Source organism: Ovis aries, chromosome 24, assembly GCF_016772045.2.
Source record: "Ovis aries strain OAR_USU_Benz2616 breed Rambouillet chromosome 24, ARS-UI_Ramb_v3.0, whole genome shotgun sequence".
In the NCBI taxonomy this organism is placed as follows: domain Eukaryota; kingdom Metazoa; phylum Chordata; class Mammalia; order Artiodactyla; family Bovidae; genus Ovis; species Ovis aries.
Window position 1 is genome coordinate 38724903 of NC_056077.1, and position 23479 is coordinate 38748381.

The following is a 23479-nucleotide window of genomic DNA, read 5'->3' on the forward strand; positions in this document are numbered from 1 at the left end:
GATGGTAGTTGGTTTGCCCTGTTTCCTGTGTACCTGATAATCTAACATTGATGTCTCCCTCGGTTATCTGGATCTCTCCAGAAGTTCCATCAGTTTTCGTTTCCCTAGAGGATGGAGCCCTCTGACCACCGCTTCTCTTACTGTTCTTTTATTTTCTGTATCTTGACTAAGGGGTCATTCCTAATTTACTTTCTCATCTTGATGGATTTTCTAGGAGCTTCTTGAGAAATATGTGGGTTGTCTATTTTTTGAGCTCTTATATCTTTGAAAAAAACTTCATTGTACCTGGATATTTTTTGGTTGAATCTACAATTCCAGGATGAAAGGAACATCTCTTTGGCTTTCTTAAACTCATTTATTCGGCTTTGCCGGGTTAGTTGTAGACTGCAGGACATCCTCCTTGCAGTGTGGAACTCTTAGTTGCGGCCTGTGTGAACTAGTTCCCTCACCAGGGATTGAGCCTGGGCCCTGCACCGGGAACACGGGGTCTTAGCTTAGCTGCTGGATCACTAGGGAAGCCCATCTTCTGACTCTTTTAAAGCACGCCCCCTTCCCCCTGGTCACCTCTGGCCTTCGCTCTGGAGGGCGAGGTACTGTGTGTGTCTCCGTGTCTCACGGGGTCTGCCTGTGTCTTTGCGTCCTGGGTGGGCCTCTATCTCCTGACCCTGTGCTCGGGGGGCTCCTCTGTCTGGAAGCCCATCTCCCCTCGTTCAGGTGTTCCATCTTTCGTGCTCTTCCTGTCCAGGAGGTGTTTTTCACTTTCCAGCTTGTGGATCAGTTTTGTGGTTGGAGCATTTTTCCTGTTCCCAGGCTGTAGCCAGGAGGGGTTGAAGCTTCGCCCAGGTTGGTTTCCCTCGTCCTTTGTCCCCCAGGCTGCTGGGCAGTCCCCAGCTCGAGCTTGGACAGTGAAAGTTGTCAGCGGATCTGACACCGAGCACGCAGGTGGCTCAGGCCCAGGATCGCTTTCCTTCGTGCCACTGGGAGTGTGCAGAGATTACACTTAGAAATGAAAGTTACGTGGCATTTTAGTCTAAGTTTTCCACGTGAGTTTTCACATGTTTTCAAAAGCCAGAGTGGTATGCCTCTGACAGCTGCCTGGCCTGAGGGTGGGGGCATCCCTGGAGGTCTGCAGGTTCTGGGAGCCGAGTGGGAGGCGCTGAGGAGCGCTGACCCAGGGCCCCCGACCGCATAGCGGGCCAGCCAGCTTCTCCTGCTGTCCCTCTGGCTGGCCCCCACCGTCCGCTCCTCCCCAGGCAGAGGTGGCCAGGGCATCTTTTTAGACAGGTTGGTTCCGTCTTTCCCACTTCACCCAGAAGTCCCTTTACCTCCGGCCATCTCCTTGTTCTGTCCCCTGTCCTTGTGGGTGTGTGCTTTCTAAAGAAGTCCGCTTACTGCCACTTCATGGAGTTTGCGTCAGGGGTGGGGTACAGTCAGATGCCCATGCCATGTAGAGCTCCAAGAAAACTGGAGGCTTTATTTGTGGTGTTGATAGTGGACAGAAAAACACGTTCAAAACATGACTGGTAAAACTACCCATAGGCTGATCTACCCAGTCGTAAGGCAGGACCCAGTCTCTGAAAAGGTGGCCCAAGGGGCAGGCGCTTACTGATCCATTAGGGTCTTAAACCTGATTCCCAGAATCGGCAGGCCTATGGGCAAGGGTGTCCTGCAGCTCTCTGCACACCTGCCCATTACCTCAGTGCTGTCCTAGCTCCTGAGTCTGCAAATACTGTGAGCAAAAGTACTGTGAGCAAAAGTACTTCTCAAATTAGTCACGGAGGAGACCCTCGACCTCTGATCGATAGGAATCCACCTACTGGCCTCGTAGGAACCCCAGCGGAGTCCACGGTCCAAGCAGCTCTCAGTCGCCCTGATCATGCCTGGTCCACACTGGAGCCTCCCTGGGCCGGGCAGGAAACGCAGGCGGTCCTGTCGGACACCACGTGGTCCAGGACTCTCATCAGGACATCCGGCATGTGGTCTGTGAGCATCTTGGGGCCGATGAGTATTCTGCTGAATTCTGACTCGTGGGCCCACCTCACGGTGTATCGGGCAGCAGGGGAGCAGGAGCAGCTGGAGGCGGAGAGGTGACCCCATGAGCGCCGCCTCACACGCCAGCCACCCCACGGGCCGCCTCTTGCCGCTGGCGGTTGACGACCGCAGGGGTGGGGGTGCCCACACTCACCTCCCTGAGGCGCCTTCTTCCTCCAGGTGGATGATCCTGCCAGGAGGGTAGAGCGGCGGGTACTTGGTGGGTGACTCGAGCGGGGACTCGCTGGAGAAGCTGTAGGCCGGGGACCCATGCACCAGCAGGCTATGCTCCCCGAGGAGGGGCTGCGTCAGGTCGCCCCCGTCCAGGTCGGTGGGAAGGTCCTCGGGGCTCCCTCCGAACAGCTCGTACCAGCACCCGCGCAGCAGGATCTTGTACTGCGGAGAGATGGGGGGCGGCCCGTGTGACTCCAGAGACCCCCTGGGACGCGGGAGGACAGCCCAGAGCACAGCAGGACCAGCGCCTCTTAAACTCTGGCAGCCTTATTTTCTGAGCTGTGGGACTGAAGGCGTCAGAATGCTGTCAGGACAGGACTAAAGATGACAAAGAGCAAATGACTCAGCCTAACAGGGATGGTTCTGTCGAAAATTTAATCTGTGCTTGCTTAGCCATCTGCCTTCCGGGCGTGTCTGTGGTCTGTGAGGGGAGTGGAGGAGTTTCTAGCAGCATCAAGAGCCCTGGGCTGCAAGGCTCTGAATTAGCAACGTCCTCTGGAGGCCCCGGACAGCCGGGTGGGGAGGCCCCGGACAGCCGGGTGGGGAGGCCCCAGGGCCCCTGAGTTACCTTGGGCTTGTTGCAGTGGGCGATGACTCGCAGGATCCTCCTCTTCAGATCTTCCAAGTTGGTTACACTCAACCTGTTGAGCAGAAGGCCAGACTGAGGCTTGGCACTCGGCCTTCCCTGCCAGCCCAAGCCCAGCTGGGGCGGCCAGCACGCTCACCTGGGAATCACGTCCTTGCCCAGGACAAGGGACACGATGAAGGTCTTGGAGTATTCATAAAGGGATTTGCTGAAATAAAAAAGGTGCTTCAGGGAGGCTTCCAAGAGAAAGTGAGTTAACTGCCAAGCCAGGGAGCGGTCAGTGTCCCCAGAACTCAACTCTGTTCTCCATCCTCTAAAGGAGGAGAAAAACGAGACTACAGTTACAGCAACTTGCTGAGAGTCCTAGGTGTCAGCACTGGGCAGATAAATAAGGTCTTTAACCCAGCGTGGTGTCAACAGTCAGGAAGCCGGGGAAGGGTGGACGCGGACCCTCCTACGGGCAGGAATGGCGCTGCGCGTCAGCAACAGGGAAGGACGGGTTCTTGGTGAGACCGTGCTGAGATGCTGCGCTTGCTGCGAGGGGAGGAAATGAAACTGAATCACACTATACACAAAACCACCGAATTGAGCAGATCACAGACGTAAATAAAGGTGAAAGGCCAGACTAGCAGGCTTTTAAAAGATAGGACAGGAGGCGAGCTCTACATGCTTAGCACAGATTTCTTAAATGAGAAAGACCCCAAAATCACAAGGGAATGACAGCTCAGTGTTAAGAACATAAGCTGAAGACAAAGTAAACAGACGCCAGTGTGCAAGACTGCATTTATAACACACGCTCACAGCCGATGAGCAGCCGATGCACTGGATCCATACACAGTGCAAAAATAAGGTACGTCGAGAACTGGACGAAAGGAACTTCACGAGAGTGGAGACGATAAGTATACGGAAAGACGCAGCTTCGTCATGGAAGGGTCAACTAAACAATGGAACGCCACTGCGCACCCCTCAGGCTGGGAAAAAGGCTTACATCTGACACTGAAGTGTTGGTGAGGATGTGGAGAGCGGTGCACACTGGTGAGGGTGTGAACAGAGCAGCCGCTACAGAGCTGGCACACACTCCAGGGCCCAGCACGGCCCAGTGTCCGTCGCCAGCAGGACAGACGGATGGTTTGTGATGCGTGATGAAACGTAACGAGCATTTACACAACATTTTACAGGCATCAAATATGTGAAATAAAAGGGGAAGTAACAAAAAAGTATAATTCCATTCCTCTAAATTTCAAAATCATGCAAATTCAAACTAGATTATATAGAGACACGTATACAGGTGCTAAAGCTGTTTTTTAAAGCATGGGAAAGGACTTCCCTGGTGGTCCAGGGGCTAAGACTCTACGCTCCCAATGTGAGGGGCCCAGGTTCAATCCCTGGTCAGCAAACTAGATCCCACATGCCACAGCTAACACCCAGTGCAGCCAAATAAATAAATACATTTAAAAAAAACCCAGGAAATAATGAGCACTGCCCAGGATGTGGAGGAAAGGGCATGACTGCATGACGTTGGCGGGCATATAAGTTGGTGCAGCCACTACGGAAAGCAATTTGGAGGTTTCTCAAAAAACTGACCCAGCAATTCTACCTCAAGGTATTTATCCAAAGAAAACAAGGACACTTGAAAGATACCTGCATTCACTGTAGCATTGTTTATAGTAGCTGAGACATGGGAACAACCAAATTACCCCCTAATGGATGACTGCATAAAACAGATAAGCTGTGTGTGTGCGCGCGTGCGCGTGTACAAAATGGAATACTATTCAGCGAAAAAAAAACAGTGAAACCCTTCACTGATGTACGGCAGAAACCAGCACAGCGCTGTAAAGCAATTATTCTCCCATTAAAAATCAACGAAAGCAAAAGAATCGCTGCTTTTGTTCAAAATCAACAGGCGTGTCACTGTAAGCAACTTTCGTGTGTATTTAAAACCAGTAATGCTTATCATAAACATGTGGCACTTTGTCTTAACCTAAAACAAGAACAAAATCTTGCCATTTGCGGACATGTTTGGACCTTGAGGACAGTATGCTCCGTGAAATAAGTCAGAGAGACAAAGACAAACACTATGATCTCACTTATGTGTGAAAACTGGAAACACGAACCAAGCTCAGGCACACACAGGAGATGGCTGCTTGTCAGAGGCTGAGAGGCACAGCAGAGGGCGGGAGCTGAGAGGTGGGCGAGATGGGCGACAGAAGGTACTGCTGGCTATAAAGTTAACCGAGTCCCTGGGAGGGAAGGCGCAGCCCAGCTACTACAGTTAACAATACCATCCTGCATATTTGAAAGCTGCTAAGAAAGTAAATCTTAAGTTCTCCTTACAGAGAAGAAAAGATTCTGTAACTACGAGGACAGATGTTAACCAGACTTACTGTGGTCAGTTCACAATACATAAACATCTGATCGTGTTGCACACCCATAACTAATCATGTATGCCAGTTACAACTCAGTTTTGAAAATGGGTCTCACACTGCACCATCTAGGTGATTAAAGCTGTGGTCCAAGAGGCCCATGAAAGGCTGGCCCATCTTTTTTCAACCAACAATGCTTTGACACAAACTCCTCCTGAGGATGAGAAATTGTAACTAAATTGCAGACAAAGTATCAGTTTGACCCTTTATCAAGGAAAAGGAGTACCTGAGCAGCCCCCTGGGCGGGGAGAAGGCGTAGCACCTGACCTGTGGGTGCGAGCTCTTGAGCATGAGAGCCAGCAGTGCCGCGGCACCCGCACCCAGGCTGTGCCCCACGACGACCAGCCGGTACTCCTGGGGGCGAGAGCAGAGTGGGTAACGGCCGAGAGAGCAGACAGCAGAGAAGGCCAAAGAAAGGAAGGAAGAACCGAAACCTCACAGGGGCGATGCTGAACGCTTGACTCAGAATCCCGTCGTTGACCAGTCGGCGGTAGACGTATCTGGCGGCCTGAGAGATGCCCTGAAAGTGCAGACACGGAGCTGTTGGCTGTTGGGCGTGGCAGGACTACACGGGCCCCACTCTGTGACACTCCCCCCAGACAGGACGGGCCACCCTGGGACCAGCGGCCTCATCGACCACCCACTGCTGTGTTCCTGGCAGCTGGTGCGGAGCCTGGAGCGAAGCAGGGGCTCAAGAGGTATTTCCATCAACCAAGAGGTGACCTCAGGAACACCCTTCTGTGTCAGTGGATGTCTCTATGGCTTTTCCTGGAGCCGCACAGCATTTTGCTGTATGGACGTCCCACAGTTTACTGTCACCAAGTTCCCAGGGTTGGTCAGGTTTAGATTATAAATGACTGATCTTTTAAGATGATGGCAAAAAAAATTCTGAAGTCACAGACAGTGACGAAGCAGCCACTATTCCAGCAAAAGCTGCGCTGAAACCACTGGAAGGGAGTTCTAGGGAGGTCAGTCTTTCATTTCCAAAAATAAAGTACAACTTCCTAACAAATAGAGCTGTCCACAAAACAGACTTCTTGAAAATTAAGTAGTTCCAATCGAGGAAGGACAACCTTGTAAACCAAAAACGTTTTCGGGATGCTTCCTAGCTGAGAGCACAGGGCTCCAGGCCCAGCAGGCTGATCTCCGACAGGGTGAAGCGGGGGAAATACCACAGGAGATGGGACTCTTCTGCTGGGGCCTAAACCTACTGCAAATTCCCGAGTCCATGACTCTGTAGCCCTGTGAGCACAGCGCGGACCCTGGCATCACCTATGAGAAGCCAGGCGGTCTGGGCCACCGGACCGTGCCTGCCTCCCTTTCCTCCCCTGCCTGCCACGTGGTGAGGTCGACTTCCGCCAGCTAGGCACCCACCAGCTGTCTGTCCAGGGCAGCCAGAGTCACATGGCGTCTGGACCACAACTTGGCTGGCGGTGGGTCTCCCTGGCACAGGTGTTATGGGTGACACGCCAAGAGGGTGTTCAGCCACACAGCCTGGACAGCGTCAGAGCCAGAACCCGGTGCCCAGGCCAAGAGCAGGGAACCTCAGGTCTCACCCTCAGCCCCTGAGCAGCTGTGCTCCTGGCTAGAGGGCAGGCGCTATCGCTGGGTGAAAAGGTGGAGGCGGCCTCTGCTGAGAGCCGGTGAGGCCTCAGTGTCACAGCACAAAGCCTGGGTCTGTGGCTCAAACACTTGGAAGAACAGGGGTAAGACACCAAGCCTGCCGGGCTCTGAGGGCAGTTGGCTAGTTGATGGGTCTCTATAATAAATATTAAATTTCTTATTTTCCTTCATGCACATTTAGTAATAATCAAACTGGACTTTCCTGTGAACTTCAGGGGCAAAAAGACAACTAAGGGTTAAAGGGAGAGAATTCGCATTTCCAGGACCGCCAGCTCCTAACTGGCGGCAGAATCAAAAGCCTCCGCCACCCTGGGTCTTCTCTGGAGTGTCCCAGCACACACAAACCCCCCCCAGAAACCTCAAAACAACAGTAAGAACAACAGAAAACGCTGGGAGGCAAAAGGCTGTCCAGACAGGGCACTGGGGCTCAACTACCAGCAGCCGCACCCTGGCAGTAACATACTTTTATAAAAACTAAGCGTTCTATTTAAAAAATGGTTACTACAGGAGCAATTCGTTTTGGTTAAAAATCACACACCAGCGTCGAAGAACAGCGCGAGCCCAGCGCCCTCCACCGATTCCTCAGGGGTGCCCTTTAGGGAACCACTCGGGGCCATGCAGTCCCTCCATCTGCAGCCTCGTCAGTCATCAGGGAAAAGCATCGAAAGCGCAGTGACACCACCTCGCCCCACGAGGGCGGCTCCATCAAAAAAGTCTCGGCAAGGACGTGGGGAGATAGGAACCCACGTTAGTTTGCTGGCGGGGATGTGACATGGTGCAGCTGTGCTGGACGACAGCTTGGGGGTTCCTCGAAACCTTCCATGGAGAAACAGCAGGAGGCCCAGCCACCCGGCCTCTGGACAGACCCCCCAGAACGGAGAGCAGGGACTCAGGCCGCTAGCTGCACGGCCGTGTTCACAGCCGTGTCCCGCACGACAGCCAAAGGGAATTGAGACACGCTACCGCGTGGGTGAAGCTCGAGGACCCTATGCTCAGTGAAGTAAGACGGTCACGAAGGACAAATATAATTCCACGTACGTGAGGAACGTAAAGCAACCAGATTTGCAGACAGTAAAATGGTGGGTCCAGGGGCTGGCAGCTCCCATGCCCCACCCCCCCCAGAGCGCACAGTCACAGTGAAACAAGAAGTGGGTATGGTGACATCGCTTCTGTGGGAGGAGCCGCAGGAAGTGCTGAGGCCGGCGGGCGGCGGGCTGCCCCTCGGGAGGGGCTGTGGGGTGGGGGGGGCTTCCTCTCAGGAGGGTTGGGGGGGCTTCCTCTCAGGAGGGTTGGGGGGTCTTCCTCTCGGGAGGGTTAGGGGGAGTCTGCCTCTCGGGAGGGTTGGGGGGGTCTTCCTCTCAGGAGGGTTGGGGGGTCTTCCTCTCGGGAGGGTTAGGGGGAGTCTGCCTCTCAGGAGGGTTGGGGGGTCTTCCTCTCGGGAGGGTTAGGGGGAGTCTGCCCGAGGGTTGGGGGTCTTCCTCTCAGGAGGGTTGGGGGGTCTTCCTCTCGGGAGGGTTAGGGGGAGTCTGCCTCTCGGGAGGGTTGGGGGGTCTTCCTCTCAGGAGGGTTGGGGGGTCTTCCTCTCGGGAGGGGTGTGGGGGGCCTGCCTGCACTGCGCTGCCCTGACGCTTTCTTCACCCCGAGCAAGGACTGCCTCAGTTACAGGGGAAGAGGCACTCAGATGCCCACTCTGACGTTTCCAGTAAGTGTGTGGCTGCTGGCAAGTCACTCAGTCGCTGTGAACCTGCTGCTTTGTCTTAAAAACCAAAAGGAACCCCCTGGGGCTTCGGGGAGGTCGCGCCGCACTGCATTGGGCACCGGCAGCCTCGGCTGCAGGGAAGCGCTCAGGGGAGAGACTTGGAGGGGAAACTGCCCCACCCCTTGAGTGCCCCCGACGGGAGGCTCCAGGCCACGCGCCCCCGGCCCTACCTTGTGTGCCCAGCAGTCCTGCACCTCACACTCAAGGTCGAGGGGCTCACTCTCCGCAGACAGGTCCGTGAGGATGTCCTGAAACAGCGTGTGAGGAGAGGCCGTCGGCCGGGGGAGGCGGGGCGTGCCAGGTGGCAGGACGCGCCTGAGGGACCCGCGGGCGGTCGAGCCCGGGGGCGACACGGGGTGGGCCAGCGGACACCCAGAGCGCGGGGTGACTTTCACTGCATGACTTCACTTAGGGTTCTTTCCGGCTTTGGGCGCAGAAAATTCAAGGGGAGGGTCACCTGATCAGGGGCCTGGGGAGTCCAGCGGGCACTCCCCTGGGAGCGGCGGCTCCAGCCTGCCGGTGTTAACTTTCCACATTTCTCGGTGAGAAGGAAAAGGCTTCACCTGCTTTCCCAAGGGCCCGCCTCACAGCCTGGGCGCGCCTCCCTGGGGCGGGTGCTGTCTCGGAGGCTTCCCATCTCCCGGCTCTGGGCCCCGCCCGCGCCCCTCTCCCCGGCGGGTGGGCGGGCTCCATACCTGCAGAGACATGGTTCCTCTGACGGCCACCACCACCGACTCCTTCCTGTGGTCCAGGGCCACCAAGAAGGGGAGCTCATACACCTGGGGGCGGAGAGGACGGGCGTCAGCACAGCCGGCCCCTGGTCCGCCCGAGTGCCCGCTCCTCCCGCTGGCGCGGGGACAGGCAGACGCCTGCAGGCGGTTGGCGCTAGGGACACCAGGGGATGGGGCCTGTGCCCGGGGAGCAGCTGTGCGTCGGAGCCTGGTGACCTCACCTCCCCGGATTCCCCCGAGAGGGACTCTACGTGGGGCAGTGTGGAGGCGTCTTGAAAGAGCCCCCAGAGCAGACAGAGCCTTCTGTGGAAAATCGCCGTCTTTAAGCCCATCGGCCCTTTCATCAGCGATCACTGAGCAGCGTTGGTCAGGGAGCGGTGGTCACCACCGGGGCTCCGGGCGCCGCACCGAGCTGGGCAGCAGACTCACCGGTGACGTGAGAACATGCCCCCGGGCACTCTGACCTCAGCAGCATGGTGTGAGATGTTCCCACGCCCCAGGTGAGTCTACGGTGCAGGCGTGTGGGAGCCCACGGGCTCAAGCGCAGTACACAGGGGTCCCCCAAACTGTCTGTGTGCTGCCATTGCGAGGGCTCCTCCTGAGCCGGGCTCCCACAGCATGGCTGTGGCCTGGGCTCCAGAGATGTGAACGCTCCCCGGGAGAGTCTCCTAAACAGCAGACATGAGCCGCTGTGCTCCCCGAGGGTCTGGGCTCTCGGCGCCGCTGCAGAACAGGCAGGGAGCCATGAAGCAGCACAGGACAGCCCCTGGCACCAGACAGACCGGCCCCTGTGGGCTCGCTAACCTGCCTGGTGGGTGGGAGGCCCGCTGCCTGGCATGAACAGCACAGAGCCAGACCCAGAGACGTGAGTGACTAAGCCCCGGCACCCGTGTGGGGCTCCCGCCAAGTGCAGCTCACGGTTCTTCAGTAGAAGCTGTCTGCCCCATCACGCTAACCCTGGGTGGGTGCCACGGGTGCCCGTGAACCTGCCGAAGCAGCACGTGAGATTCGGGGGTGAGCGCGTGTCTGTGTCCGTGTCTCCGACATTTTCCCAGGGGACTCGTGTGGAACCTGCACCAGAACCTCAGAGGACCCAGAGGACGGCGCGGGCCGCTCTACCTTGTCGTGGAAGCTGATGTGGATGAAGTCTCGGTGCTGCAGCCCCGTCGTCCGCAGGATGGAGCTGAAGTGGCAGTTGAGCTGATCACCTCCGACCAAGTCGTAGTCGGTGGTGCTGCGTCTGCAGCTGGAATGGGGCAGAGGCGTCACGGCCGCGCCTGGGAGACCCAGCCCGCCGGCCCGTCCCTAGCAAACGCGAGGACTCTGCGCACAGTATTCACACTCCGTCTGGCTAACCTTTAACAGCCTTCTGAAGACATTTACTCATTTATTTGGCTGCACTGGGCCTTAGCTGTCATGAGGGACCTTTCGCTGGGACGCACCAACTCTGGCTGTGGCACTGGGGCCTGGCTGCCCCACAGCACGTGGGATCCTAGTTCCCTCACCAGGGATTGAACTCGCATCCCACACATCGAAAGGCAGATTCTCAACCTCTGGACCACCAGGGAAGTCCCTTTAACGGCCTTTAAACGATATTTATTGTGTACGCTTCTTACTAGAGTCTGGAACCACGGTAATACTTCCCGTGTTCAAAAAATAAACCAACAAGGATGGAAAGAGACCCTAACCTCATCAGAAATGGACAAGCCAGCATCATCGCCTGATACGAGGTACTGAGAAGGACACACGCTCTGCACGGAGCATTCCTGCCGAAAACATGTAACCTGAACCGTTCGTGAAGAAACCACGAGACAGAGGCAGAGTGAACGCCATCTTACGACACACGGGACTGTCCTTTTCAAAATGTCGGTATCACGAAAGTTACGAAAAAACGACTGAGGAGTTGCTCTAAACTGGAGGAGGCTAAGGAGACGTGACAGCCCAGTGCAGCACACGCTCCTGGATCGAGAGAAAACGTGCTACAGAGGGGACCACTGGGACAGTTAGAAAGACTGCAGCAGCTGATGGTGAACTTCCTGGATTTCACACTTGTCCTGGAATTTACGTCAAAGAGAGACCTCGTTCTTAAGAAACACAAGCTGAGGTAACTGGTGGGGGGGCGGGGGGCATGATGTCCAGAACCCAGCCTCTGATGGTTTTCTTTGGAGGGGAGGGGGGTGCATATGTTTATGGAGAGGCAGCGACACAGCACACGGGGCAAGAGCGAGCTGCAACCGGGGCTCCAGATGCAGGACGCGGGCGTGTCAGGACTGCGTGTGCAGTTTCTGAGATATTTCACAATAGGAAGAAGCTTTTAGCAAAGGGGAATGTGACTATCTTTAGAAAATAAAGGGTGGACACTGCAGCAAGAGACCTCGGCAGGGAGGTGGAGACCTCGCACGACCTACCAGTCGCCGCCGACCCGGCAGAGCCCCGTGAAGGGGTTCCTGTAGACGTAGAGGGGCCACCCGTAGGCGGCGGCTGCAAACTGCATGTAGTGGTGGCAGTTCTCCAACTCTGCGTCCAGATCGGCCTCCTGCGGGCAGAGCAACAGCCTCCTGTTAGGGGAGCCCGTACGGAGAGGGCCGGCGCCCTGTCCGCCCTGGACTCTGGTTTCACGGTGGAGCCTGTTACGGAGAGGGCTGGCGCCCTGTCCGCCCTGGACTCTCATTTCACGGTGGAGCCTGTACGGAGAGGGCCGGCGCCCTGTCCGCCCTGGACTCTCGTTTCACGGTGGAACCTGTACGGAGAGGGCCGGCGCCCTGTCCGCCCTGGACTCTCGTTTCACGGTGGAACCTGTACGGAGAGGGCCGGCGCCCTGTCCGCCCTGGACTCTCGTTTCACGGTGGAGCCTGTATGGAGAGGGCCGGCGCCCTGTCCATCCTGGACTCCCGTTTCACGGTGGAGCCTGTTATGGAGAGGGCCGGCGCCCTGTCCGCCCTGGACTCTCGTTTCACGTGGAGCCTGTATGGAGAGGGCCAGCGCCCTGTCTGCCCTGGACTCCCGTTTCGCGTGGAGCGTGGCTGGGTTACACTGCTGCGTCAGTCTCAGGTGTATAGCAGAGTGACTCCGTTACACGCATGCACACACTACTCTTTTTCAGATTCCTTCCCCATGTTGGGTGTTACAGGACTTTGAGGAGAGCCCCCTGTGCTACACAGGAGGGCCTCGATGATTGATCTCTGGCAGAACATGCTACGAGCTTAAACCTGAACTCAAATTCCCGATTCTTCCCTTTCTTTCTTCAGGGAATAGACACCTTGGAGGACTTCTATTGGAAAAACTGATCCCTGAATACAGACAGACGGAACCCCCTCATTTTTTGGCTGTGCTATGTGGGCCTCCCTGGTGGTGCAGAGGTTAAAGCGTCTGCCTGCAATGTGGGAGACCTGGGTTCAATCCCTGGGGCGGGAAGATCCCCTGGAGAAGGAAATGGCAACCCACTCCAGTACTCTTGCCTGGAGAATCCCATGGACGGAGTAGCTTGGTGGGCTACAGTCCATGGGTCGCAAAGAGTGGGACACGACTGAGCGACTTCACTCACTTTGATGTGGTATGTGGGATTCTAGTTCCCCGACGAGGACTGAACCCACGGCACCTGCGCTGGGAGGACGGAGTGTTACCTGCTGGACCGCCAGCAAGTCCAGACCCCTCACTGAGAAGGATGCACAAGTTAGCAGCAAGCATCCCTAGTGACTCTGCAACTCCACATCCTGCTGGATGCACACGTGGACACTACGTGCAGCAACAGGGGCTGCTGGGAGCCAGGGGCTCGAACGAGCGGCTCAGACAGACAAATGAGCCTCGGGCAATTTTCTCTTTCAAAAGCACAGAAATCTGTGGCGGGAAAGCAACCACCAGAGCTGAACTGCTCCCCAGGCTCAGAAGAGAGTGCATGCGCTCTGGGAGAACCTGGTCCCATCCGAGAAGGAAGTTTTGATGTGCAGACAACAGCCAATTTCCTAAAAGAGAATGCTTGGGGGGAAGGAAACACGACGGGCTGTGGACTGGCCAGGAGCCGGCTCCCCGCCACCTCAAGGCCAGGGGATGCGGAGGGGCCTCGCCTGACAGGCGCCAAACCACAACCGGCAGATCCACACATCAAGACGCCAATCAACGGTTCCCGAAACTGGTTGTTTTTTTTTTTTTAATTTACAAATAGGTATGAATGTCAAAAGGGCACAACCCAACAGAAACGTGGGCTTACCTGGAAGGGCCCGGGGGAGTGGGTGACTACCTCGGTGGGCTCCGGGGGGCTCCGTGCGTGGTCCTGCTGCTGATGGAGGAGGGCGAGGCCGGCTGCGATGTCGCTGGGCACCAGGTCCGTGTCCTGGACGGGAAACCACTGCGGCTCAGTGCCCACCCGGTGGCAATGGCCACAAGTCCCCGAGGGCCCGGGTGGACAGCTCACACGCGCACACACACAGTCACAGGTGAACGGGTGTTTTTGGAAATCCTTCCCTCTCAGGACGCCTGCACATGAACCTGGTGTTTCTTCCTCTCCTGCCCTCAGACTAAGCCCACTCGAGGACATAATCATATCACTGATTCCGATTCTCAGATGTCACTTAAGTGACTCAGCTATTTTTAATCTACGACACATGCCCATCAAGCGGGCAAACGTGCCCTGTTTGTAGTAACAAATGATGCTAGTCCCGTTTACACCCTTGCTGCTCGAGATGCTGAGGTCTTGTTGAGAAGGGCCCACGGCAGAGGCTGACGAGCTTGGGCTCACACTCGCCAGGCAGGGCCAGTCTAAAAAGACCCCCAGACTCGGAAAGCCCCAGAGTCAGTCTGCGGGGCCTGATCTGACCCTCTCCTCCCGGGGTGGGGACAGGGAGCCCCCCACCCCCAGAGGACTTGCCCTCGGGAGCTACGTTCTGTCGACAGGGAGATGGGCTTGGGATGCGGAGAACTCATCTGCCCCAAAGAAGCGTTCACGCAACAGGAGGAGGAGACGGAGCAGACCCCAGTGGCTTACTGAAAAGTAGGTTGAGAAAAGTTCTGCCGTACTCGAAAAGGCGACGCGAGTGTGGTCGTCCCGGCCGACACAGCAGCACAGCAGCCTGACTCGCGTCTCCCACACGCTGGTCGCCGCCGTCTTGAGGCCACTCAGCAGCTGGTTGGACTCGCGGCTGTCTAGGGGCTGGGGGCCCAGGGGGGCGCCTGGGGCCGCCTTGCCCCCCAGCGGGTCGAAGACGATGAGGATGGTGAGCATGGTGGAGGCGATGATGAGCCAGCTGCAGGGCGGTGGGGGGGCGGGCTGAAACCCAGGTCCTGCAGCCCCTCAGCCTCGTGGGGCTGGGGCACCCTCCCGGGGGAGCACCTCCTGCCTCGGGACAGCTGGGGCTCCAACTACCAAGAAAGATGGGGAGCTGCCTGGGGTGGGCAACTCGGTTCCTCGAGAAAGTTCCTTATGAGCCCACAGCCAACCGAGGCCTGGCGAAGACGGAGCCCCCTGAGCCACAAAAGGAAAAGCGGGCTGCATGGTTGACAAAGCCGCGGCCAGGTTCAGAAGCCCCTGCCCGTGACCGGGGTTATTCCCCGGGGCCCCAGGGCTCTGCTCGGCAAAACCAGAGCAAGCTTCTTGCACTCGGGCCACGCTCGAATGGCTTTCATCCACGCACTGCACTCAGTCACTGCAGTCGTGTCCAACTCTTGGGGACTCCACGGATTGCGGCCCCCTGGGCTCCTCCGGCCATGGGATTCTCCAGGCAAGAGTACTGGAGTGGGTTGCCATTTCCTCCTCCAGGGGATCTTCCCAATCCAGGGATCGAACCTGTGTCTCTTGAGTCTCCTACATTGGCAGGCAGATTCTTTACCACTAGCGCCACTCTGGAACCCCTTTCATCTGTACGTTTCAATACTTCCAGGCTGCACAGGGCGATGCACAGGGCGCCGTGGGGTCAGGAGCGTGTGTGCTCCAGGAAGGTGACCCGGGAAGGGCCGCCCGCGGCCTCAGGTGCAAGGCTCTGGACTGTGCCGGGAGCCCCTACCCTGATTCACAGCCTGCGGGGCAGGTCTGGGTCGTCTGTACGATTTTCAGCTGGAAAAGGCAAAAGCCTCACTCCAGGGGATTGTGCTCTGCAGCAGTTTCGCTGCCGAAGAGACTGTGCGTCTTCTCGGCCCGCTTGTCGCTGGTGCCCTGCTCTGGTCTCAGGCTTCTTCCCTCTTGTGAGGGGCCGGAGGGCATGCAGAAAAGCGGAAGCTGGCAAGGAAGGGAACTACAGCCGGAAGTGTGTGCTGGGCCATGAACCGTTCCCCGCCGCGTGTCTAACTACTTCCGGAAGCCTGCACGCCACCAGGGCACCTGCAGGGAACCCACCTCGAGCGCACCTCGGACAAGAGCCCGCAGGAGGAGACGGGACCTCACCTGACCACAACGGTCGCGATGATGCCATTGCCCACAGTCCGGTTACACTGAATGCCATCCGCGATCCAGGCGGCCCCCAGGGACGCCCAGACCATCTCTGGCAGGAAGAGCGCCAGGCGCACGTAGAGCAGCTTGGACATGGATTTCCGCGGTCCCGGGTTACAGATGGTCCCTGGAATACAGAGCACGTCCACGCTCCAGGCTGGCCTCCAGGGGACGGGGCGGCTCCTTTCGGCAGAAACACAGCGGCCGCAGCACAGGTGTGCAGGCTGCTCCCCACCAGCGGCGTTTCTACCCGTAACCGGGAACCACTGCTCGCCTCTGAGAGCGAGAGGCAAAGTGAGGGATGGGAGGCGTGACAAAAGCCTCAGAATTATTTCTTAGACTCACTGGGGCTTAAAAACACTTCTGGGAGGACTTCCCTGGTGTCCAGTGGTTAAGAATCTGCCTTTCAATATCGGGGACATGGGTTTGATCCCTGGTCAGAGAACTAAGATCCCACATGCCCAGGAGCAAGTAAGCTCACATACCGCAAGAAAAGATTGTGCTTTCAGCAACCAAGACTCAACACAGCCAAAAATAAATAAATATTGAAAAAAAAATACACTTCTGGGTTTTCTAACTACACTGGCCATAAGGTCATGTTCCACATCGGATACTTCTGAGAGCAAAATGAGGCTCTATTAACAGTTATGCCAGGACAAGCGACGTGAAACAGAGCTGTCACAGGCGAGCAGGGCTAGGCGGCCACCCAGGTCTCACAGCTGGGCAAGTCCAGGACCGCCTGCCACACCGCCCACCTGAAACACCTCCACCCTCTGGACGACTGCAACGGAGTCACCACCCCACTTCACGGATGAGGAAGCAGAGGCTCACAGAGCTCAGCAAGCACTTTCTAAAGCCAGGTCTGCACGACCCAGGCTCTCTGCCTTGCCAGCGAGCGCCCCGTGAGCATCACTCTTGGGAAGCAAACAAGTGTGACCTGGAGACCACTTGTGGATGCCCACCACCGAGACACAACATTTAAAACTGCGTTTGTAAGATAAACCCAAGTATCATTAACTCTTAATGTAAAACATCAGCTTTCCCCCTTCAGAAGTTGTGAATTTCACAACTTCACCAATTTCAACATCAAAACCACCACACGATTCAAACAAAAGCAGTAACTGGAAAAAAAAACAACCCTAAGATCTGAAAAATAATTTGATAAGAAAACAGCTTTTAAATTCCCAAAGCTACCTTCCACTAGAATGAATCACTGAGGGTCACGTTTTAGAACACTGGACACCATCAGGCCTCACTGAGGCCACAAAGTCAGAAAGTCCTAAGATAATTGACATGGCTGCCTCTCTCCCTGAGGGGCAAGGAATGAAGGTCTGCAGAAATCTGCCCTGTCTCTGGAGAGAATTATCCTATAACAACAGCCAACCACCAGAGAGACAATAGGAAGGAGGATCTGCTCACAGCCCGCCCCAGAGGCCGAGGATCCCGAGGAAGGGGCTGCTCGGATGCTGCGCCCCCGGACCCAGGACCCCAGCCCCTGGCACCGCCTAAGTGCAGAGACGGAGGCGAGGAGGCAGGAGACACGAGTTCCCGCAAGGTGTCCAGAAAAAACAGGAGACGCGGAAAAAGCCTCTTCTGTGCATGCTTGCCTAGGAAAACATCCTGCTTTTATGTCAGCCTTTATTCTCCCCTCGGGGCAGTCAGCTGCCAGCTGGACCTGTAGTGGGCTGTAGTGGGCATCACGAAGCCAGTGCCCAGAATGGATGGTGTGACTGCATCCCCGAACGCGATGGCCTCGATGCGGTCTCAGGAGGTAACCCCACTGCCCCTCCCGAGGCAGGGCCACGGACACGCAAGCCGCAGAGGGCAGGCCTGGGTCCCAGAGGGCGAGAGGAAGACTTCCTCAAGCTCAAGCCAGATGTGGCCAAGGGCAGACCTTGACCTTGAGGGCCTTCTGTCAAAACATGGTATTCATGAGGGTGGAGGTTGTTTAGTCTCTACGCCATGTCCAACTTTTTTGTGACCCCATGGACTGTAGCCACCAGGCTCCCCTGTCCGTGGGATTCTCCAGGAAGAACACTGGAGTGAGTGGGTTGTCATTTCCTTCTCCAGGGGACCTTCCCGACCCAGGGATTGAACCCGCAGCTCCTGCACTGGCAGCTTCCTTATCACTGAGCCACCTGGGAAGCTCATGAGGGTGGATCTTCCCTAATTAAACCGCCCACATGGTTGAAACTAGAGGGTTTCATCAGGGAGCTTTTCAAATCAAAAGTAGAAACCTTATAGTTTCTACTAAGGTAATGAGCTGAAATTACACCCCCACGTTGCTAAGAGAAATTCTGACTTCATCCAGATGGCTCATCTAACTGAAAGCCTTCAGTTGTCATGTCTGTTGGCGGGATGGTTACTCCACTTCTTATCTGACTTGAATCATCCCCATTTGCCTTTTTTTTTTTTTCCCCCTTAACTTTACGGTATTGGTCACTGAAATTTATATAACACTGTTAATAAAGCATACAATGTTATTTATTGGCAATTAAACTAACATGTTTTTATAAAATCTCATCTTTGGTTCAGCTGTGGTATCTTTATCTACAAGCATCAGAAACTCGAACTCAGGCTGGTTTAAAAACCAGCAGGACCTGTCCTGACTCAGAGGACTGGAAACGCAGGGCAGGGCTGGCACGGGCGCCCTCCTAGCCCCGAGGGGAGGTGGCAGCTCATTCCTGCGTCTCCCCAAGGACAACAACACGCTGCTTCTGGATCTTTCCCAGGCGAGCAGAGGAGGATGTCCTGGCACTTCCCAGGGAACTCCCCGAATTTCACGGGCCCGATCCAGGTCGCACGTCCAGTCCTGAACCAACCACCGACCCCGAGGATCATTCCAGTGTGGGGCAGAGGGTGGGCGTCTGACACTATGTGAGGAGTCAGTTGGGGGCGGTCCTGAGTAAAACTGGTTCTGTTTGGAGGAGGCTGCCAGTGGGAAAAGCGATCCACCCGTAACATCCCGCACCCAGCAGAAGCTTGCCGAGCCCTAACGGGTGAGCTGGGCCCAGGTCGGCCAGGGCACGAGGTCATCCATCCCTCATGCGGTGTGAACGTGCCCTGACACCACCAAACATCTCTGAAGGAAAACGTTTAAGGGGGTAAAAAAAAAAAAAGAAAAGAAAAGCGTATCCTTAACCCACTGCGGGGCTTCCCTGTGGCTCAGCTGGTAAAGAATCTGCCTGCAATGCGGGAAACCTGGGTTCGATCCCTGGGTTGGGAAGATCCCCTGGAGGAGGGAAAGGCCACCCACTCCAGTCTTGTGGCCTGGAGAAGTGCATGGACTGTGGTCCATGGGGTCGCAGAGAGCCGGACACGACTGGGAAACCTTCACCTTCACTCACCCACCGTTACAGGCACCGCCCTGGCGCGCTGAGCAGACTGCCGCGAGCAGACAGGACAGCCAGATGGCACAGCCTGTTCTGCAAGGACACAGCCCGCACGCTCCATCTTTCAGAAGATCCGACCGCACTCAGAACCTCCAAGCACGGAAGCCACGTCGCACACGTCCCAGCTCCCTCCTCTCCTTCAGCCTCGGCACTGGTGCCAATCCGCACCAGGGGTCCGACTGGGGCCGCCTTCAATCCAGACCCCAGGCGCCCATGTTCTCAGAGCTAAGTGAAAATACACAGAGCGCTCCAGTCTACACGTTACTGCAGGACACACCACGCGCCGTGCTTCCAGCTCATCTGGACCCTACGGTCTTGTTCTCCTGAAACACTCCACCGCTACCATTTCTCTCTGTATCTCCCACCATCTTTTAAGTTTCAGTCTATGGTTCGAAAACGTTGAGACCTAGATTCCGTCACTGGGTGTATTGGCTACTTTCTCCCTCCCAGTTCTATCACCATCATCCACGCTTGTTGGCGTTTCTCCTACACTCAGGCAGTGAACACACCCTAAAGCACGCTGGATGGCAGCCTGCCAGGCAGCCCTGCCTCTGACTGATGAGCTCTTATTTACTGATGCATTTCTTTAGCAGCCAGCAGAGTGCTCAGCTCATCCTGCAAACCACAGTAAGAGACAGGGAGGCTTTGGAACGTTTTCAGGCATTCTCAGTTAAGTGACTGTCTGCAGAAAACGGTAACAGAAGTTATTAAGAAGAGATGTAACTTTGGGGACTTCCCTAGTGGCCCAGGGGTAAAGAATCTACAGGCCAGTGCAGGAGACACAGGTTCCATCCCCGGTCTGGGAAGCCCCCGCAAGCCACAGTGCAACGAACCCACGCCCCATGACCGCTGCGCCTGTGCTCTGGGGCCCAGGAAACGCAACGACTGAGCCACGCGCTGCAGCTACTGAAGCCCGCGAGCCCATGCTCTGCAGCGAGAGAAGCCCCCGCGACGAGAAGCCCACGCACCGCAACTTTGGTGACACGAGAAAAGCCCGCAAAGCGGCAAAGACCCTGCAAAGCCGCCAAAAATACACTGTCGCACACAGGAAAGAGCAGAGATGTAACACTTACAGCTCATTAATAAAAGGACAAAGAACCCGATTTAAAATCGGGCAAAGGATCTGAACAGACGTTTCTCCAAAAATGATATGCAAACGGCTACCAAGCATATGAAAAGAGGCTCAACATCATTAGTCATCAAGGAAAAGGGACTCCAGACCACAGCGAGGTACCACTTCACATCCACTAGGACGGCTGTCCTCAAACGGTCAGATAATAAGTGTTGAGGAAGATGCAGAGAAACGAGCCCTCGGGAAGTGCTGGCGGGAAAGAAAACGGTGCAGCTGCTTGGAAAACAGGCTGCCAGTGCCTCGGAAAGTCAAACAGTTACCATATGATCCAGCAGTGCCCCCCCTAGGTACACATCCAAGAGAAATAAAACATAGTGGGTATGTCAGGACAAGATGCGACTGTTCAAAGCAGCACTGTTTGTAACAGCCAAAACGTGGAGACGACCCAAACGCCCACCAGCTGGTGAGCGGCTGGGTAAACCGTGGTATATCCATTCAGTGCAGGGTCATTCGGCCATGAAAAGGGGTGAAGGGGACTTCCTGGTGGCCCAGTGGCTAAGACTCCGCGCTCCCACTGCAGGGGGCTCCGGGTTCCATCCCTGGTCAGGGAACTAGATCCCACATGGGACAACTAAGGCTCTTAGAGTGCCACAACTGAGACCCAGCACAGCCAAATTAAACAAATATTTGAAAAAAGAAAGTGAAAGTCGCTCAGTCATGTCCAACTCTTTGCGACCCCATGGACTGTACTGTCCCTGGAATTCTCCAGGCTCGAATACTGGAGTGGGTAGCCTTTCCCTTCTCCAGGGGATCTTCCCAACCCAGGGATGGAACCCAGGTCCTCCCGCATTGCAGGCGGATTCTTTACCAGCTGAGCCACCAGGGAAAGCTCTGCTTTAAAAAAAAAAAGAAAGAAAAAGTGTCCAATAGAAAAGCCTCATCCTTACCTTTCATGCTGACACACACGATGGCCGACACGGTGCCTATGATAACCGCCAGGAGGACAAGGAGCACGATCATGTAGCTGCTGAGCAGGACACCCCCCGGGCAGTCCAGCTTCCCTCTGTGCATGAGGTACAGCATCAGGATGCCAACCCACCTGTCGAGACACGGGCAGGCTCAGAAATGGAACCCAGGGAGCCACTTTGCAAAACATGATGGAAGAAAGTAAAAGGAGTTAGTATTTTCCCAAACAGGGCCAGGTTCACTCTGGAATCTTAGCTGGTCAGGAATATGCCTGCAACGCAGGAGACCGGGGTTCAATTTCTGGGTGCGAAAGATCCCCTGGAGAAGGAAATGGCAACCCACTCCAGTATTCTTGTCGGGAGAATCCCATAGACAGAGGAGCCTGGCGGGCTACAGTCCATGTGGTCGCAGAAGTCGGACACAACTGAGAGACTAAACCACCACCAGTAAAAGATTTACTAAATCAACTAAAGAGTACAGCTCTTTTTCCTTTTTTTAATGAATTTCATACTTTGCTGACGGCATTGTTTTTATTCTATGCCTGCTGTAGTACATTTGTTACTTCATTTATTTGGCTTTGCCAAAAATTCTGGCATGCAGGATCTTTGCTCCCCAACCAGGGACTGAACCTCTGAGCCTACAAGGGAAGCTTGCAGGCTTAACAGCTGGCTCACCAGGGAAGTCCCTGTAACACAGTTAAAGCCATAAGCAAGCAATTTCAATGCAAACTCCTGGGAAAAAGCCCCCATTGTGACTCTGAGCTAAAACAACAAAGTATATGCTTGTTCAGTTATCAGCACAAGTTTTACTTCTGTGTATTAACATGTAATTGACAAAAACACATCCTAAGGGGCTGTGTGTAATCCAAAAACAAGAGGTTGGGAAACAAGCTAGGAAAGTCTCGGTGGTGACCACGATCAACTTGAAAGGACCAGGACTGTGGGCTCCTGGGTGTACTTCGCAATTCCGTGCAGAGCAATGAAAGATGGCAGCAATCAAGCCAAGACCACGGTGACTCACCACAGGAGTTATTTCAGAATCAGGAAGAGGGCATCATTGGGCAAGAACCTAGTTTTAAGGGGGTTCAAGGCCAGAAGGGGAACTGGACTAGATAACTGTGTGCTTTCCTCAGTTTTGTAACATTATGACTCCCTGTCTAGAAAAAAAAACGAAATGATCTCGATAAGATGGGCTCTGAAAACTACAAACGGACTAAGCAGCAGCTCATAATAGTTCACGTTGTTTCTTTCCCCTAAAGAATCTAAATACTTTTTTAAAAAATGTATCAGATATATATATATATATAGGCTGCGCTGGGTCTTCCTGGCTGCGTGGGCTTTCTCTAGTTACAGCTAGAGCGGGCTTGTCACTGCGACGGCTTCTTGAAGGCGGAGCACTGGGCTCCAGGGCGTACAGACTTTAGGAGACGCAGCTTCTGGGCTCAAGAGTTGTGGTGCCTGGGCTCAGTTGCTCCGGACATGTGCGATCTTTCACGACCAGGGATTGAACCCGTGTCTCCTGCATTACTCTTTGCTCAGACCCTTTGGGGACAGACTTCAGGCGCCCGATTCCACAGACTGGAGAGTTAAGTGCCAGTCCCCCGCGGTCCTGGGATTCAGCCGCGCCCGGCTCAGGAACCGCGCACGAAGGGTACTGTTGCCAACCTCGCGTCCGGCAAACACGGGATGCTGTGCGTTTCCGTGCAGAGCGCTGGAGAGCTGCAGGCGGCAGCGCCCGGCTCCGGGGGAGGAGATCCCACGGCCACCGCCTCGGCGGCCAGCGCGCCCCGGCGGCTCCAGGCAGGGCGCCCGAGCCCCACAGCGCCGGCGTCCTGGCGGCGGGCCCGCCCCGTGACCCTGGGCACGGCCCGCCCGCCTGTAAACCGGGACAGCAGCGGCACCCACGTCCCCGGGCGGCGGAGGAGGCCAGGGATGCGAGCGCGGGGCAGACGACACCCTCCCCGCCCGCGGCCGGCCCGGGCCCGCTCCCTGCCGCGCGCCGAGCCCGCGTCCTCACCACAGCACTCGCACCAACAGCTCGAAGACCCCCGGGAAGACCAAGTCGTCGCTGGCGATGGCCCAACGCCGGCCGAACAGCACCATCCCCGGCATGGCGGACGGAAGCCCAGCGGCCCGCGGCGCCTGCAGCCGTCCGGAGCCCGGAGCCCGGAGCCCTTGCGACTCTGCCGCCTGCCCGCGACTCCGCGCAGGCGCACACGGGGGCCGGGCCCGGCGCACGCGCACT

At 56.0% G+C, this 23479-nt stretch overlaps 1 protein-coding gene across 1 annotated transcript; it reads right to left on the bottom strand.

Moving 5' to 3' along the window:
- Window positions 1-1454: 1454 nt before the first annotated feature.
- DAGLB (diacylglycerol lipase beta) lies at window positions 1455-23452 on the bottom strand. Its single transcript, XM_015103820.3, has 15 exons — window positions 23252-23452; window positions 21217-21368; window positions 15761-15932; window positions 14369-14627; window positions 13595-13717; window positions 11796-11923; window positions 10507-10633; window positions 9352-9435; window positions 8827-8904; window positions 5714-5794; window positions 5501-5628; window positions 2991-3059; window positions 2834-2906; window positions 2186-2427; window positions 1455-2073 (listed from the first exon to the last, which is right to left on the bottom strand). Exons 1-15 carry the CDS (start codon window positions 23344-23346, stop codon window positions 1875-1877), a joined length of 2010 nt encoding a protein of 669 aa, XP_014959306.2. The 5' UTR covers window positions 23347-23452; the 3' UTR covers window positions 1455-1874.
- Between the last annotated feature and the right edge of the window lie 27 nt (window positions 23453-23479).